This window comes from Thamnophis sirtalis, unplaced genomic scaffold, assembly GCF_051295495.1.
Source record: "Thamnophis sirtalis isolate CommonGarterSnake01/CBP01778 unplaced genomic scaffold, rThaSir2_p1.2 scaffold_1, whole genome shotgun sequence".
Lineage (NCBI taxonomy): Eukaryota > Metazoa > Chordata > Lepidosauria > Squamata > Natricidae > Thamnophis > Thamnophis sirtalis.
In genome coordinates, this window is record NW_028261381.1 from 83,895,751 (window position 1) to 83,913,387 (window position 17,637).

The window sequence follows — 17,637 nt, forward strand, 5'->3', positions numbered from 1 at the left end:
GAAATATTTTTTTAAACACCAATGAGATGTACATGAATTCATAAAACTTACACCGATGTTATCTATTCTTATTGCATCAAGCTATCCTTCCAAATTTATGACTCATTGAAATGTTTGATGGAGAGGGAGGGATTTAAATTGCCTGAAAATGATATGGAGAGGATAAAACAGATTACCTTCTCCCAACTGTTCTATAAGCCAAAATTTAGGATGAGGATGTGTCCACTTGCTAAGGAATACAAGATTGGGAAAATATATAGTGGTTATAACTTCATTTTCATAACTGCTGAAGTCAATTAAAAGATAAAGGTTTGTCCTGTCCAGTTGTGTCTGAATCTAGGGACCAGTGCTCATCTCTGACAACTTGCTTCAAGCACTCTACTATCATCCCAGTGCCTAAGAAACCTTTCATCAAGGAGATGAATTACTACAAACTGGTTGCTTTGACATCATAATAATGAAAACCTTTGAAAGGCTAGTCCTGACCCACCTGAAACCCATCATAGATCCACTGTTAGATCCCTTGCAATTTGCCAACTCTAGCAAATAGATCAACAGATGATGCTCTTAATATAGCACTGCACTACATATTATAACATCTTGAATCTCCAAGGGCCTATGCAAGGGTCCTTTTTGTAGATATCAGCTTGGCATTCAATACCATAATTCCAAATATTCTTTTCACTAAACTGACACAGCTAGCTGTACCTGACCACACTTGTAAGTGGATCATAAGCTTTCTAACAGATAGGAAACAGCAGGTGAAGCTAGGCAAAATCACATTAGATACTTGTACAATTAGCACAGGTCCCCCCCCCCCCCACAAGGGCTGTGTGTTCTCTCTCTATACCAACCACTGCATCTGAAATAATCCCTCTGTTAAATTACTGAAGTTTGCAGATGATACAACAGTGATTGGTCTCATTCAAGACAACAAATCTGCATACAGGTAGGAAGTTGTACAACTGGCCCTGTGGTGCAGCCAGAACAATCTTGAACTGAATACAATCAAAACTATACAGATTATAGCAGATTTTAGGATAAGCCCTCTATTCTACAGCTTTTACAATACTAGACAACATAGTATCAACAGTAGCGTTCATCATGTTTCTAAGTTCTATAATATCTCAGAACTTAAAATGGATGCCTAACATCAAAAACATCATTAAAAACCAACAAAGAGTGTTCTTCCTGTGCCAACTCAGAAAACTCAGACTGCCCAAGGAGCTGCTGATACAGTTCTACAAAGAAATTATTGAGTATGTCATTTGCACCTCTATAACTCTCTGGTTTGGCACAGCAATCACACAGGAAAGGTACAGATTTCAACAGTTAGGACTGCAGAAAAAATAATTGCAACCAGCCTGCCTTCCATTGAGGACCTGTATACTGCACAAGCCAAAAAGAGGCTGTGAAACTATCTACAGACCCCTCACATCCTGGACATAAACTGTTTCAACTTCTTCCCTTAAGTTGACACTATAGGGCATTGCATGCCAAAACAACCAGACACAAAGATACTTCCCGCCCCCTCTGTTAAACAACTAATTCCCATAACACTGTCATGCCCTGGGATGTCAAGCCACCTAGTAGAGTTGTATTGTTATTACTATTATCCTTCTGATCTTTGCCTATTTCCTTAGCTTTTTATGACTATAACTTCGTTTTTTATATCTCACAATTTATGTTGATTGCTTTTAGGTAGTATCCTATTATGATTTACATTGATTATTTAGTATCCTATGACTATCACTGAGTGTTGTATCTAATGATTTTTCAGATTGTGTTTTATGATTATGACCATGATTTATCACTTGTTGCTTGTATGTACGCTCAGATCTTATGGACTGGAGACAAATTTCTTGTATGTCCAATCCCACTTGGCCAATAAAGAATAAAGAATTCTATTCTATTCTCTGTTTCTTATCCAAAGGAGCCAATGTTGTCTGAAGACATTTCCATGATCAGGTGGCTAGCATGACTATACACCGAGACACAGGGGATTTCTTCTGTTCAATCATGTCTGATTCTTCAAGATTACCTGGACAAGTGTCTGCAGAGTTTTTTTGGCAAGAATTTATAGAAGTGGTTTGCCACTGACTTCTTTCTAAGACTGAGAGAAAATGACTATAGGGTCCTTGCTTCTCTTTGAGTTTGGTGGTTTTCTTGCAGATATTTTATTACCAAACTATGCAACATCATCAGTGCTAGTGCTAGAACCCACAGATCAACCCTGAGCTACACACATTCTCTTTTAATGACAGAAAGTAACTAACTCAAGGTCACCCAGCTGGCTTTGTGCTTAATGTGGAAGTAATGATCTCCCAGTTCCTAGCCTTATGCCTTAACCACTACACCAAATTGGCTCTCAATTTCTGTATTATAAACAATTAAAATTCAGGTTATGATTTTTATAAACAAATAAATATCCACTATGTACATGCTCCTTTATTTAGGCTTACCTGGTGTACACAATCCAAGAACTGCAGAAAAATTGGTGCAAATCCACTTCCTTGACAATTAAGAGTTAAGTTACTGCGCTGGCTGAATTTATGACCAAAAGATAACCATTCTTTCTCTATTAGCATTCTGAATCCTTCAAGTGTTCGATAGAATGGATCACTGAGTAATTGCACAAGAGACACAACCTAGGCCACAAAATGATACTGGTATGTTAATCAAAATGCTTTTATATACACACCCAAATATACATTTTATTTCTATCTACCATTAGGATGAGGATTTTCTTTTTAGATATAAATGTAAATGTACTATCTACTTTCGGGACATTGGAACTACTTAACTGCAGTGCATTATTTATAGTGAAAAATTAGTTCACAACTGCTACAATATGAAGATTAACCCCAAGCTTCTAGTGCTGCAGTGTGGCAGTGGATACAATACAGTACTGCAGGCTACTTCTGCTGATCACTGGCTGCCAGCAGTTTGGCACATCGAATCTCACCAGGTTCAAGGTTGACTTAGCCTTCCATCCTTCCGAGGTGGATAAAATGAAATTCCAGATTGTTGGAGGCAATATGCTGACACTGTAAACTGCTTAGAGAGAGCTATAAAGTACTGTGAAGCGGTATATAAGTCTAGGTGTTATTGCTAAGCATTACCCAAACTCTCACACCATGAGAAATGTTATCTGGCCAAAGTTGGGTATGGTAGTGAAAGAGTTAAGGGCCTGGTAGTACAGGAAAATCTTTTGCGGTGTTCTCTTTCTCTTGGTGTTCTAAGCACATGCTTATTTTGTTTAATGGTTAATTCAGGGTTGAATTACAATATAGACATATTTTTTATGGAAATCTGGAAACTTTTAATTTAAAGATGAAACAAATTTTAAACTGATATTTGAAAATAGTACAATCATATTAATTTTGTTTGTTTGTTTGTTCCACAGGATAACAATTTCTTACCTCCAGTTTTTAATCAGAAAATCATCTTTAATAGAATTATATGCGAAGAATATTTGCAGATATAAAGGTATGAGAGAGACTGCTTTTTGGGGGCCTTACTACATCCTATTTAAAACAACTGTGGAAACTGTACTTCAGTTTGTGAAGAGGAGCAATGAATTCTAGAGATGAAGCTAAAATTCTCTAGAAAAGTGTTCACAGGATATTTTTTTAAATGATGGGGTTTTAAAGGAAATGCATTACTTTCTGTTTTGTGTATTCTCAGAATGGGTTCAGGATATAATTGAGCTTTCAATATAAAACATTTTGATCAAGCTAACCCACTCCCACTAGAGGGGACTGGCTCCCTTTGCTAATGGAAAGCATTTCTCTGCAGCAGCAAAAGGAATTTTTGTTAACTTTCATATTACATTCCCTGTCCAAATATACTCCAGATCTCTCTCACTTTGCCTGCTATACGTGCAGGTCATAATAACTGACCTGCGCTGTGATATCCCAGCCATCTTCCAGACAAACTAAAACTGAAGAACCATTTTCAAGTAGCTCTGATATGACAACACCCAACTGTATTACTCTGTGAAGCTATACAAAACATAAAGGAAACAAATTACTAAAATGAATGATAGTTTATACAATGACTAATAAAATATGTTTTTATTAAAACTATTGAAAATATTAGATACTCAGTTTGTATCAGGTCTTATTGAACTAATAGATTATAAAGTTTAAAACAAAAAGAACAAAATGAAGAATTAAGTACAGTGTCATTTCCCCCCTCATTTGCACCCATATATGAATTAGTAGTTCTAGGCCTCATGACTAGAGGGAACATCTTTTTTCCTATTAAATGAAAATGCTTACAGAACACTAAATAATATGGGTATCCTTTCATTGATCCATAAAGTAGTTTTATGGATCAAATGCTTTATTAAAGTTTGTCTTAAGACTGAAGATTTAATGGATACATTTATATCATTTTCTTGGCAATAATATACAAATGGCTGATCAATGCCTTCTTTCAGGATTTTTTTTAAATCTTACAAATCTAGTTTTACAATTTCAATTTTCTGATGGTCTTCCATTTAAGTATTAAGCAGATTTGGCACTTCTTAGTTTTCTGAGAGCAACCAGAATTAGCCAGGTGCTGTTCTCTTTTGATATCTAATTCAGTCATAATTTTTTCAAGCACAATTGGCTCTCAAACTATATTGTAGCATATATTATAGCATATTTTAGCTCTCAAACTATATTGTAGCATATATTTCAAACCCAATTGGCTGTCAAACTATATTGTAGCATGTTATATGTTTTACAAAAGCTTCTTGAGAGACTGCCTGCTGCCAATTACCTCCCACAGACCCATTAGATCTCACAGGGTTGGTCTCCTCCGGGTTCCATCTACTAGCCAATGCCATCTGGCTACTACCTGGGGGAGGGCCTTCTCTGTGGCAGCTCCGGCCCTCTGGAATGAACTCCCCGCAGGGATTCGGACCCTCACCTCTCTCCAGGCCTTCCGAAAAGCCGTCAAAACCTGGCTTTGCTGGCAGGCCTGGGGTGATGAGTTCCCTCCCCTCTCGACTTGTATGGTTGTGTGACTCTTGCTTATTTTAATTATCTGTATTTCATTTTTACGTTCCCCTTTTTCCCCTTTTGAATTGTTCGCCGCCCTGAGTCCTCCCGGAGAAGGACGGCATACAAATAATAAAATTCAATTCAATTCAATTCTGTTACAAAACATGATATATAGATTCTAGGAATTAAATTCCACAATACAATTCATTGCATTGTCAATCTCCTTTAGAAAATAAGTGGCTAATTATCTTGTAATCTACAGTGGATATAAAACCAACTTAAAATATTTAGATACAAATCATTATCAAGAAAGACACTCTATTCAGTTTCAATATACCTGTGCTATGTACCTGACGTAGCCAATAATATAGTGATGAGGTATTTACTATAGGATAATCTATGATAATAGTTTATTAAACTGAATTTCTTTTGTTAAAAGTAGAAAATGGAAAATGACTTCAAGAGAAATTTAAATTATTATAGCCAAATGCAACATTTTATGGCTGATTGTGATTAAGTGAGTATCTCAGTGGTCAAATCCATTTTGCCATTGTATAAATATTCACTGATGGATGTTTATTTGTCTCCATAGAAATACAGATTTTATTTAATGCAGGAAAAAATGAAGAAATTTTTTTTTGTTACAGAATCAAAATAGCCTTGGTTTCCCCTCAGAAACCACAAGCATTTATGATTGCCCCATATCACCTTACCTGAGGGAACCATTCAGACTCTCCAAGAGCTTTAAGGAATGTTATTTCAGAATCTGCTGGAATATTGCTAGGAACACAAGCACTCATGAGTCTTTTAAAACTAGTTTTCACTTGCCGGATGTCACTGAATTCAACTGGAACAAATTCACAATTTAAAGCAAAATCAAGTTTGAAGCCCTGTGGACAAAGAAGGCATTTATTTATGCTATTCGTTTTAAACATACACTTAAACTATTTATTAAGGAATTTAATTTTCCTATCCCATTTTTTTGGAAGAAGTTAACATTTTTTCTGAGACCTGAAATAACATGGTATTACTAGATATAGTATATATCTTACATAATTTTCTTTGTATGACCTCATGACCCACAATCCTCCTTTTGATCTATTTTGCTGTAATATGATGACAGTACAATTTTTTTTTAGTATTATGCAGATCCTTGTATAAAAATTACAATGTAATACAATGTAATGCAGACTGTGGCTTTTCTCTCTCCTGGAATCTAATTAGAATAATATGAAAAATGGTAATGAAAAGTCCACATTTTTGGACTTTGCCTTTTTATGATAGCCTAGGAAAGGGGTTTTGGATACTAATAATTGATGTTACTGAACATAAAAGTGCTGTTTAGATTTGAGAGGTTCTGAATTCCTCAATTTATGTGTCTTGGTTGGGACACCACTTTAAATGTCGCAGGACCATTTTGCTACGCATATATGATGTATATAATAATTAATATTATATACAATTCATATAGTTTGGATCAAAAGCTGGCTGAAAACCAACCTGTGCTTTAAAATCACCACTAGATTTCAATTTTAGAAGTTTTATGGCATTTGCTGCTGTTATACATTTGACTCTATTTTACTTGGCTTATTTAACAATGATTTAAAGTACTTTTAAAATACTGAATCTACCATTTTGTGTTGTAAGCTTATGAAAACCACGGTCCTGAAATACTATCATGAAATATGTTAAATGAATAAATACATCACGAATAAGTAAATACAACCAAAGTCAGATCTTCCAGTCATATGTAAAAATGATATTTATTTAGTTAGGTAAGCCCAAACATGGGTGAACACTCAACTCAATATCCATCTCACTGAAAAGAATGGATTGTGACAAATAGTCTTTAATTTTAACAGAGTAAAATAACTCAATTAAAACTAATAATGAAATTACATTGTTAGGCTCCAGGTATCAACACATTGTTCTCAGTAATCACTGTCTAGTGGGGGGCAGGTTTGCACACATTATGTTCTAATGCAGGGATGGGCAATCTGAGTTCCCCAAGTCACATGAAACTTGCAGGGTTCTATTCATGTATTCTCCAGTACCTCAAGACTGGATTGACAAGTTTTGATGATACCATTTTAGGCCTTTAGAGAGGTTATTCAGTGATGCTTCTTAGTGCCTTCCAGCTCCCTTTCTTTCTGATTCTGCTGCTTCTAATAACGCACTGAGTATATCTTGAAAGACTCGACACAATCCTTGTGCCTATGCTATTTCAGTTGAGATCCTGCAGTCTAGAACAACTGTGAGATTTAAAACCTATTGAAATCAAGAGTGTTCCAATGTGCACAGTTCACTGCTCTGGTGCATTCCAGTTAAAAACAAGTCCTAATATTATTTCACCCAAAGCCTAGAAGTGTATATGGAAAACAGACATACTCTGAGTTGAGATTTTTCTCCAAATATATAAAGAGCAGCTTGGCGCTTGAGGAGTCGGTTCTGCAAATAGGCACTGCTGCTGGTATATGAAGGTGAACCATCTTTTCCAGCTAATCTTGCACCCACATCAAGGAATGGCATCTGAGTGCTGATAAATCGACCACTAGAACGAAGACTGGCCCACACACCTTCATAAAAATTTTAAAAAGTTATGAAATATTTTGTATTTTCACATACATGAGCTTTTTTTAATTAAATTTATATGCTGCCTCCCAATGACTCTGGGCAGTTGCAAATGTCCTATGTATATTTTACTTTGAAACACATTTGCACCACTATTATAATCAGTTACATTAAACACATATTTAATGTAATCTGTTCTGAATTGATAATCATGATTCACCATAATAATCACATTCAAATCATCTCATGTTTAATACTTTATGAAGCTACTTTTCTGTATCTTCAGCTCGCTATAGACATTGTATAATCACATTACATAGAAACAGTGTGAGTTAGAGAACAGGAAAAAGCACTTACTAATTAAAATGTTGTTGTTGACATATATGCATTAAAAAAACCACTTCCTGTATTACTACTAACATTAGTACATTGAAGTGGGGCCATGTGATTTCCTATTCCTTTTGCATCGAGATGGAAAATAATCATGTGATCTGAGCAATCTAGCTGATGCCAGAAATATACTACCATTATGGTGCAATTGGTCATTACATATAATAGAGATAAGCGGATTCTACTGTTTCCCATCAATGGTTCTTCAGATTTTTTGGCCCCAGAAAACTGTCATGTAATGTAACATGCTCTTTGAGAACAGCAAGTGCATTAAAATATAAATCATGTTTGGTCTGAAGGTCATTGCTTTCTATGGCTTTATTGACAACATTAATAATGCAGCTTGAGAATTCCAGATCAACTGATATTATTACTGAAAAACTGTATTATAGCAATTGATATGATTAAAAAATAACGAAATGTTGCCGTGCAAATATTGCTGATAGGAATTGTCCCACCTACATACAAAGCCCCACTGACTTTTAGTGATGAAACTGAAGGTGGTAAACTATAATTTGAAGTAATCTCTGAAATAAGGAAAACGGTATGCAATCTTTATTATTATTATTACTAATAAATAATTAAATAATCAGTTGCCATTCAAGACTCAGCGCATTAGCTGACAAAGTGATCACATTATATCTTTTTTCTAAAAAGAAAGAAGGAAAGAAAGCTGAAATAAAGCATCAGTTCCCCTTTTGCCATTATTAAAACAGGGCTTGATTATACCTTGCACTACATAAAAAGCGATGATTGCAGATTGAAAAGCACATGCAGATTACCACATTAGCCAGTGATAGGTTACAGTGATTAAAGGACATATAGATAACTTTCAAATCTCTTGCGATCATAAGATAATATTTAAAACAAGCGAATGGATATATGCATTATTTTATCTTATAATTTAAACACGTATTCCCTTTTTAACAACCATTAGTATTTATGTGAACAGGAGTACTTGTGTAACAAAATTCCTTCATGATTTAGTTTTTGGTAGGTGATCTGAGGATAATTCTATCTTTTCCCCCTTTGGGGGAAAAGGACAGCATATAAATAAAATCAACATTCAACATTCATTCAAAATAATGGTTATGGGTCTATGAATCACTCCATAGTATATTATAGCAAGAGGATGGCCTGGCAATTATATTTCATGCCTAAGCAAACTAACCTAGTTTCTTTAAGGTGCATTGATATACATCATAAAAGAGAGGGGAAAATTTAGATTCTTTCTAATTTGGAATTTGTTTGAAACATTTATCTCTGTACCCAACCACTGGAAGTTATCAGTAAGGACAGGAAGAAAAGGAAAAGCAATGGGGCGGACATTGCAATAAAGCAGTGAATCACAGCATATTGAACAGCATATTGAACAGAAAAAAAGAAAGATTACTTCTATATTTCTACTGCTTTGATTATGATAAAAACAATTGCTTGTAACATTTGAGTTTTAACAGCTAGCATCAAGGATTCAATCACTAAATCAAGCTGCAAGAAGAAAAATATAGATCAGCTGCAATATAGACTAACATTTATGGGCACTGCAGTAGCTGCAGTGACAGTAAATTATACCAATTGGAAGGGGAAAAAAACAATTCTGGAAAAATGTATCAGTTTCAAAATTCACAATTTATCACAATTTATTTTTATTGGTAGAAGAATAAAATCAATGCAGGGTGGAAAACCAAACAAATTTATCTCTATATCTCTTTATTTCAAGGACCATGCAAAGCATGTGTTTGTGCAATCAAATTATTAACATGCAAAATTTTTGTTTGGTTGAGCCTATTGTATAGCACTAATACACTGAATATTAAACATAATATCTAGTCTTACAGTATTCAACTGATTAAATCATTCTATATAATGGAGCTGTATATTTAAATTGAAATTCACTGAAATGCCTTCTGATACTTAAGAAAAAGCATTTTAGCTTTGATTTTAATTTTTTCTAAAGAAACAAGCATTAAACAATTTGAGAGCAACAAGAAATGTTATTCTTTTTAAAACATTTTATTCTCTTTCAAATATTGACTTGATGTTAAAAAATAAAGACTGTTTATAACTGACCAAGAATGTAATTCATGTATGATGCTTCTGCTAACTAAGGCAGTTTTCTCCTGTTTTTGTATTCTTTATAATTCTATATGATCAAGACAGGGAACATATTAAAAAATGGCTACCTTCCATTCATCTAAATGGCAATTGGGACCAATTGACATAGATATTACATCATTCAAGAATATTCACTTGGCATTTAATTGAACTTAATTGTGCTGATAGTTGTAATCACTCTAAATACAGCTTCCTTGCTTATGGTTCTGATTTTTTTCCTTGAGATCTCCAAGAAATGGAGTGCTTTTATATGAAACCTACATTATACAGTCAGCTAATATACCCATTCTTCTTAAAGTAAGATAACAAATAAATATTAATACTATAATGAATGTTTTGAAAAGATATTTCATCCCAAAATACAAAAATGTTGCCAAGAAAGTTCTAAATTAAATACAAGGCTGAATTCACAGTTACCGTTACAGTAAAGTGCTTCTTTTTGGTATTCCTTGCATTATGGAGGTAAATTGTCATGTAAAAGAAGAAAAAAAATGAATACATTTTGTTTCTATCCCTAGCATGTTTTATTATTATATTAAGATTTTATGAGAGCAATGACTGGAATCGACATTATGTAATTACATAGGAGGAAAGCTATTGCTATCCTAGATTTATTTTTAGGGGAAACCTAAATATTTTCTGGACTGCTTACAGAATAAATCTAGGCAAGTTTTTGGTGACTTTGGCAACTACATTCTTCCAATATGATGCGTATGAATCTCTTACATCCTGTCATAAGCATTCTAACCACATCATTACACCTCATCTATCCCAAATTAAATAAATTTGACTTCCAAATTCAGCACTGTCCCTAATTTGTTATATTAAAGGTAATAAAAAAAAGGGAGACTGATATCTACTGGCAGATCCCTAGGTGAGTTGCAATAGGGGAGCAAATAATTTTAATTCCTATCAATAGCAAAAACAACAACCACAAACAGCTATTGCTTTCTAAATTAGGAATCCGCAATGAAAGAGTAGCCAGATGTGATTTGTGAAACACTGATAATTTTGAGTTCAGTTTAATTCTAACAACTCTGGAGGCATTTTGTTCTTTAAGTGTCAGTCTTAACAAGTAAAACTTTTTTCATAAGCCTATTGTTTCTTGTCACTTGATCTACCACACATGATAAGATACAAATTTTACAATATTGTCACAATAAGGGATATATTGTATTTTAAAAGGACTTCTTCCATTAGTTTCTAATCTATTCATTATTAAAACATTATCATCTATAGTGGATTTAGATAGAAGTTACTTTCAGTTGAATTATATCTTTTCCCCAGTCAAATCCTGGTCATTTTACATTATCCCTTTATCAAAAGCATATTCCTGCAATTTGAAGAGCATCTTTAGGGACAGAATATCCTATTATGTTGATTACATACCCCTCAGAATCTGCAGTGGCTGTGCAATCAATGCAACAAAACTGATGTTTCAAAGCAATGTTCAGAAAAAAGTTTGTTTTAATATTTTATTATATTTACTAATTCTGCTGTGGGTAGACATTCTCATTTCAATATATAGCATTAATATCTATACATAAAAGGTGTTTCAGTATTAAACATCTTGACTGAATAGTTGAGTTCTACAGGGAATTAAAATTTATTACTTTAATGATCTACATTTGTGAATGTGTAGAAAAGAACAGCTGATGGAAGCCATGTTATTCTATTCTATGAAAACACTGTCCTGGGATGCTCCATATGTAGTTTCATATTCTGTGCATGTGGTCAAATATTGAAAGTGTAAGTAATATACGAGTAAATGTTATAACAGGTGGCCCACCTAGCATTCCACCTAAAATACACTCTTGATGGCATCTCCCATCTGATAAAATGTCCACATCTGAAATCTAGAAAACATAATTGTTACCAGTCCTTACTGATGATGCAAAAAAGCTCACCCCCAAATGACAAGAATTACATGCATATTTATTTGCATGTGCAATCTTTATTTCAAAATGCAAGGTCTTGCATTGATATGCAGATCTGGCAATTTTTATAAAAAGCTATAATTCATGTGTGTATAATGCAATCAAGTGAGGCAAAATGCAAGAATCACCCTTACATCCATGGGTAGGCTTTGAACTAGTCTTACTAACCTCCTCGAGCAAAGCTATTGGATAGATTTACATCCAAATGTCCTGGCACTACCTGCTTAAACACAGTAGACATTCTTGAAGCCCTCCTTTCAGTGCCTAAAGTCAGTCAAAAAGAATGGAGAGATTAAAAGTAGAATATCATTCAAGTTGACATATTACCTACATATTACCCTAACTTGAACCCTATATTTGAAAACAATGACACATATATAGAAATATTCTGTCAATGGTTCATTTATCTAACTGCTGCCACTTTCCCACATTTAAGAGACATTACACGTAATTAGAAATAGCAAGTATACATTTGCAGCATCACAGGAAGTTAGGCATGGCTAACACAATCAAAGTATTTAACAACAAATGAAGCAAAGCATGCACAATTGGTGACAGGGTTATGTTATGAAAAAGCCAGAATTTAGATACAATTGATTTCACCAACTGATTAAGCCAAATGGACAAACTTGGCAAGTTGCATGCTCCTGTATCTAAAACAGCAGCGTTACCTTTGTTTGAACCCTACAGGTTTCATCACATGACAACTGAAATAGAATATTAATGCATTTCTTAATGGCTTTATCCAGACCTATTCTGCAAAAAGCATATCACATTTTAACCTTTCACCTTCAAGATATATTTACCGTATATGTACTGTATGTTGATAAAGCTGTGTTAAGCATTTCAAATTGCTTGTAAATTTGTAATAGACCTAAAGTCCTGTACATTTGTTCACATATGTGGCATAAAATCTCACTAGCTAGAAATTTTACTTCAGTTCAAAGTACTTTACTTTTATATACTGCCATTTATATGAAAAGTATACTTGCAAAAATTCCAGAGACAAATCAGCCAACTAGGCAATGATTTATTAAGGCAATGAGAGATTATAATGTGAAAATTAAATTCGAAGAAAGATCATTATAAACATAACATTTTCTGTTTAAATGTTGGATTTTAACCAAGCTATCCCAAAGGATCATATTACCTGGAGATAAAGCAATTGCTGGTCTGATGGTAAGAGTATTATTGCCATTCAATTTACAATGGACAGAAATTGCATTCAGTAAGGCTTGAAGGTATTTTTCTTGTTCTATGCTGCTTGATGACTCAAGTGATGTAGGAGCTATGCAAACAAATGCAGGAAACAGATTATACCCTTGATTTATACAGCACATTTCACTTCTCTGAAATGAAAACAGCATTCAATTGATGTGTTTATTTATTTGTCTTAAATCTGCTCTTCTGATTATGGGCAGATAAAATAAATATAACTATTCAAATTAAAAATAAAATTTAATAAATATAAACTAAATACAATATAACGTCATACCTCCCAACATGGATAAGACGTACAACCATCTATCACTGTGAAAGTCATATGAGGCAATTTAAGCATTATGCTTGCAGATGAAATCAGAACTACTGTATTAATGAAGAGCTGCTTCTAAAATATCCCTATGAAGATACCTTTACCATTTCAGTATTGGTAGGTACTGTATAATTCTGCTCTTCCATATATTGTTCTCCCACTGGCCCACTCATATGAGCATGAATAACAGAACTGTGTTCTGAAAAAGATTCAGAGGAATACTTTGGACTCATGGAAGCATAGCACCACTCTGCTGTTTATTAAAGAAACTCACTTTTGGAGGGCTTTTGCACAAGCCTAAAAAAAAGATGCAGCTTTTAATGGAATTGATTGAATTAACTTATTAAGTAACCACATCTTTTCTTCAGGCTTATGAAGAAGCCTGAAAAAAAGCGAACACTTTACTGAAAAGCAGAGAGGACTCAAGACTCATATGATGCTTGAAGCACTGCCTAATCGTTTTCAAAATATCCCTGAAGCTGTGCAGCAAATTCAGTAAGTAAATGGCCACATCTCAAAGGTAAAAGGTAAAGGTTCCCTTCGCACATATGTGCTAGTCATTCCCGACTCTAGGGGACGGTGCTCATCTCTCTTTCTAAGCCGAAGTGCCAGTGCTGTCTGATGACAATTACATGGTCATGTAAGCACATGGAATGCTGTTGCCTTCACACCAAGGTGGTCCCTATTTTTCTTGCATTTTTACATTCTTTCGAACTGCTAGGTTGCTAGAAGCTGTGGCAAGTAATGGGAGCTCACTCCGTTACACGGTACTAGCGATTTGAACCACCGAATTGCTGACCTTTCTGATTGACAAGCTCAGCATCTTAGCCACTGAGTCACTGTGTCCCTGGCCGCATCTCAACAAAGGTGCAAATATCCAGGAAACCCAAACATGGCAAATAATGCCTAAAAAGATAACTAATTAAGATTTTTTCTTCTTTTAACATTCACCATTGCCTGTTTAGGGCTTGGCTAGTACTTCTTTTAATCCTTATTTCAATTTGGCATTTTCTTCCTTGCTTTTCCCTATATTATTCACTTTTACTACTTTTTCAATTTCATTGTGCACTCATTTTTCTCTCCAATCTTTCTCTTAGTTCCCTCTATATATTTTTGCCCCAAACAAAATAATGACAAGAAAGAACAGTCTCTGTTTGTATATACTGTAGTTTGGCTTAAGCAAACAATGACTTTGGGGATGGTTTGTTCTTGGGGCAAATCCAAAGTCCTTGGTGATACATTTTTATTTTCAATTGCTCAATTCTTGCAGTTAAACACTTGAAAGTATCTACACAGACATACCACAAAAGCTGCACAGCAATTATTTGTAGATTACTGACATCGAAGAATTTTCTTTTATTGTGTGGATACATTCAAAGCACAAACTCATACAAAGCAGTATAGTATTCCCAGGATTATGCTGGAAGTATTTAAGCAATTGAAATCTATTCACATCTTAAATTCTTGAATGATTCATGGCTTATGTAACTTGCACATAACTATTCATTTCTTTTTTTAATCCTCTTCAAAAATTCCATAGGGCAAGTTTTTTCAAGCAAGCTAATAATACTAATTGGTTACCAAAGCATAGAATAAACTCTATTTCCACTCTTACCTCATACAATAAATACCAATTTTCATTTTAGTTCACTGCCTAGCAAATGGTCACATTTGTGGGGGGTGTGGTAGGGTGTGGGGGTTGTTTAGGGGAGTGTCATATCCTAATGAGAAAGAAACATTCTATGTATGATATTATGGATTTAGCTAGGCAACATTTCTTCTGTTTACATGGTAGAGCAGAAAAGGCATAAAGCTCAAAAATAACTTAAACATTAAATATTTTCTCTTATTCTCTAAAAGTTAGAACAAGATAGAACCTTAATAATTTTGCATTTATTAGATGTAGGTTACATGATACGCTGAGATAATTTTCCCCATTCCACTTCCCAAGTGCATCTTAACTACCACTGTATTTTGCCTGTGTAGAGGTTAAGTCCAGAACATCTGGAGGCACTTGTTTAGAGAAAGTATTAACTTTTTTAGAAAGACCTAAAGTATTTCTAAAGACTGACACGATTTAAAAACAATTGATGATATAAACACCTTCCCATTCTATGAGATAATTCATACAAAACATAACCTCACCTGAGGTCTGTGTATTTTGTGATTTGAAAAGACCAGCAACTCCTTTCCCATGGAACCCACCAGCTCGAAACAGGAATGTACTTGTTTTTGAGTTTTTCCAACACACTACCGGCAAGCGATTGTGCCGATAGCAGCGAGCTACTCTCTGCAGGCTGCTGTCCTGTATACACTGGGGTACTACTAGCAGTCCTGGGTAACTGGAACAAAGGGAAAAAGGGAGGTCATACAGTGGAATTGGTTATAAAGAAAAGCTAATGTGATTTTTCGTTACAGAATTTCCAGTATAACAGCAGATTAGACACCGTGTGAACTTAGAACATCTGAAAACTCCAAGAGCTAATAAACACCTTTGTTCTGACATCAAGAAGCAGTGGCAACAACCCAAAAAAGACCACCTAACATATCAACATATCACTTACATCTGTTTTAACAGATATTTCCCAGGCTATGGTCATTTCCTGTTAAATCTGCCATAGCCCAGAGAGTCAGAAGCTATTCATTGGACCATCTAAAATCTGTTGGGGTGGTGGTGGTTGGTGTTCTTGTTTATAAATCTTCCCACCCAATAAGCTTTTAAAAATATATACTGTATATACATTGTAAACAACTTCAAGAAAAAAACCCTGCATACTTAAACTTTGTCAGCATTTTACTTGATCAATATCAAAATAAGCTTTTGGTCACTCATCAGGAAACAGATTCAGAAACATTGCTTTCATACAATTGAACATGTAAAATAGATTCTATTCCCTGTCCATTGAGAGGTCAAGATATCACCCCTGCCCCAGCCTCTCCCCAGAATGACTTTCTGCTGGTGTGGACTTTTTCCTTTACTTCTTTTCAGTGGTTCCTTTTGAGTCCAGATTGCCTACAATTTGCTAGTGGCTTTAATACCTTTTATTTTGTTATTGGTAATGTTATGTTCTGTAGTAGGGTTAGCATTGCAATCATCCAGAAGTGACAATTTTAATGCAGATTATATTTTTATAGGAAATTGATGAAAATATTTTTACTTCAACGGCTTACTTTTAATCCACTATTTCCTTTACAAAATGGAGCATCAATACACAGTATTTCACAAAATATTGGTTGGGAACAGTCAATAATTATTGCTTAATTATTACCAAAATTTCTGGCTGCCAAGTTTTTTGGCAATCTCTTTCTTTTCCAACCTGGCTAGTACTGATCAGAGATGCTGGGATTTCTTTTCAATTATAGTCAATGAAATTCTCCACTAATTTTTACTGATTCGAATTAGGAAAGAGGTGATAGATTCTACTATAAGTGCCTTGGGTGTGTAATTGCCAAATGCCCTTAGATTTCTTCCCAGTTTAATCAAGGAGAGAAGCAATCTGGAATTGAGGAAAAACTTCATAACAGTGAGGATAATTAACCAATAAAACAGCTTTCCTTCAGACGTTGTGGGTGCTTCATCATGCTCTAACAGCTTAATTAAATTATTTTTATTTATAATTATAGTAATATTTTATATTATAGAAGACATCTTTAGCAAGTAAGACAGTCACTACAGAAATCAATAAAAAAACAAGATGTAAATTTCATACTTGTCCACGACTAGCTGTTTATAAATACTTAGTTTCTATGAACAAGAAAGTTTAGATGTTTCAAATGTACACATCAAACACAATCAATATTTTGGCCCTGAGAAGAAATGAACTCTGGCTTGCCTCAAAATCTGTTTAATGCTGTAGTATACAAATAGCTGATTATATAGCTTTAAAAAAATATATATTCAGCTGAAAATATTGTTCAAGTTTTCCAACAAGATTCTAGAGTTTTGGAACATTTGTGTCTGTGGTCATTTTTGAATACCAGTATAAGAAAATAAACACATTTAAAATATTTCTGATGATCTGTATGTTTTGGAAATACACAACACAAACTTGCATGTTAATCACAATTTTAAAAAATAAAGTAATTAATTAAGCTC

At 34.3% G+C, this 17,637-nt stretch overlaps 1 protein-coding gene across 2 annotated transcripts in view; it reads right to left on the reverse strand.

Annotated features, from left to right (window-relative positions):
* SBF2 (SET binding factor 2) overlaps window positions 1-17,637 on the reverse strand; it is a 213,698-nt gene that overhangs the window by 18,044 nt on the left and 178,017 nt on the right. Inside the window, exons 27-33 of one of the 2 annotated variants that reach the window (XM_014051690.2) lie at window positions 15,687-15,883; window positions 13,158-13,295; window positions 12,176-12,271; window positions 7,383-7,570; window positions 5,708-5,884; window positions 3,903-4,004; window positions 2,463-2,648 (exon numbers count right to left, since the gene is read on the reverse strand). In XM_014051690.2, coding sequence (XP_013907165.2) covers window positions 2,463-2,648; window positions 3,903-4,004; window positions 5,708-5,884; window positions 7,383-7,570; window positions 12,176-12,271; window positions 13,158-13,295; window positions 15,687-15,883 — 1,084 coding nt within the window. The remainder of the gene's footprint in view (window positions 1-2,462; window positions 2,649-3,902; window positions 4,005-5,707; window positions 5,885-7,382; window positions 7,571-12,175; window positions 12,272-13,157; window positions 13,296-15,686; window positions 15,884-17,637) is intronic. The other variant, XM_014051691.2, reaches the window with a different exon arrangement.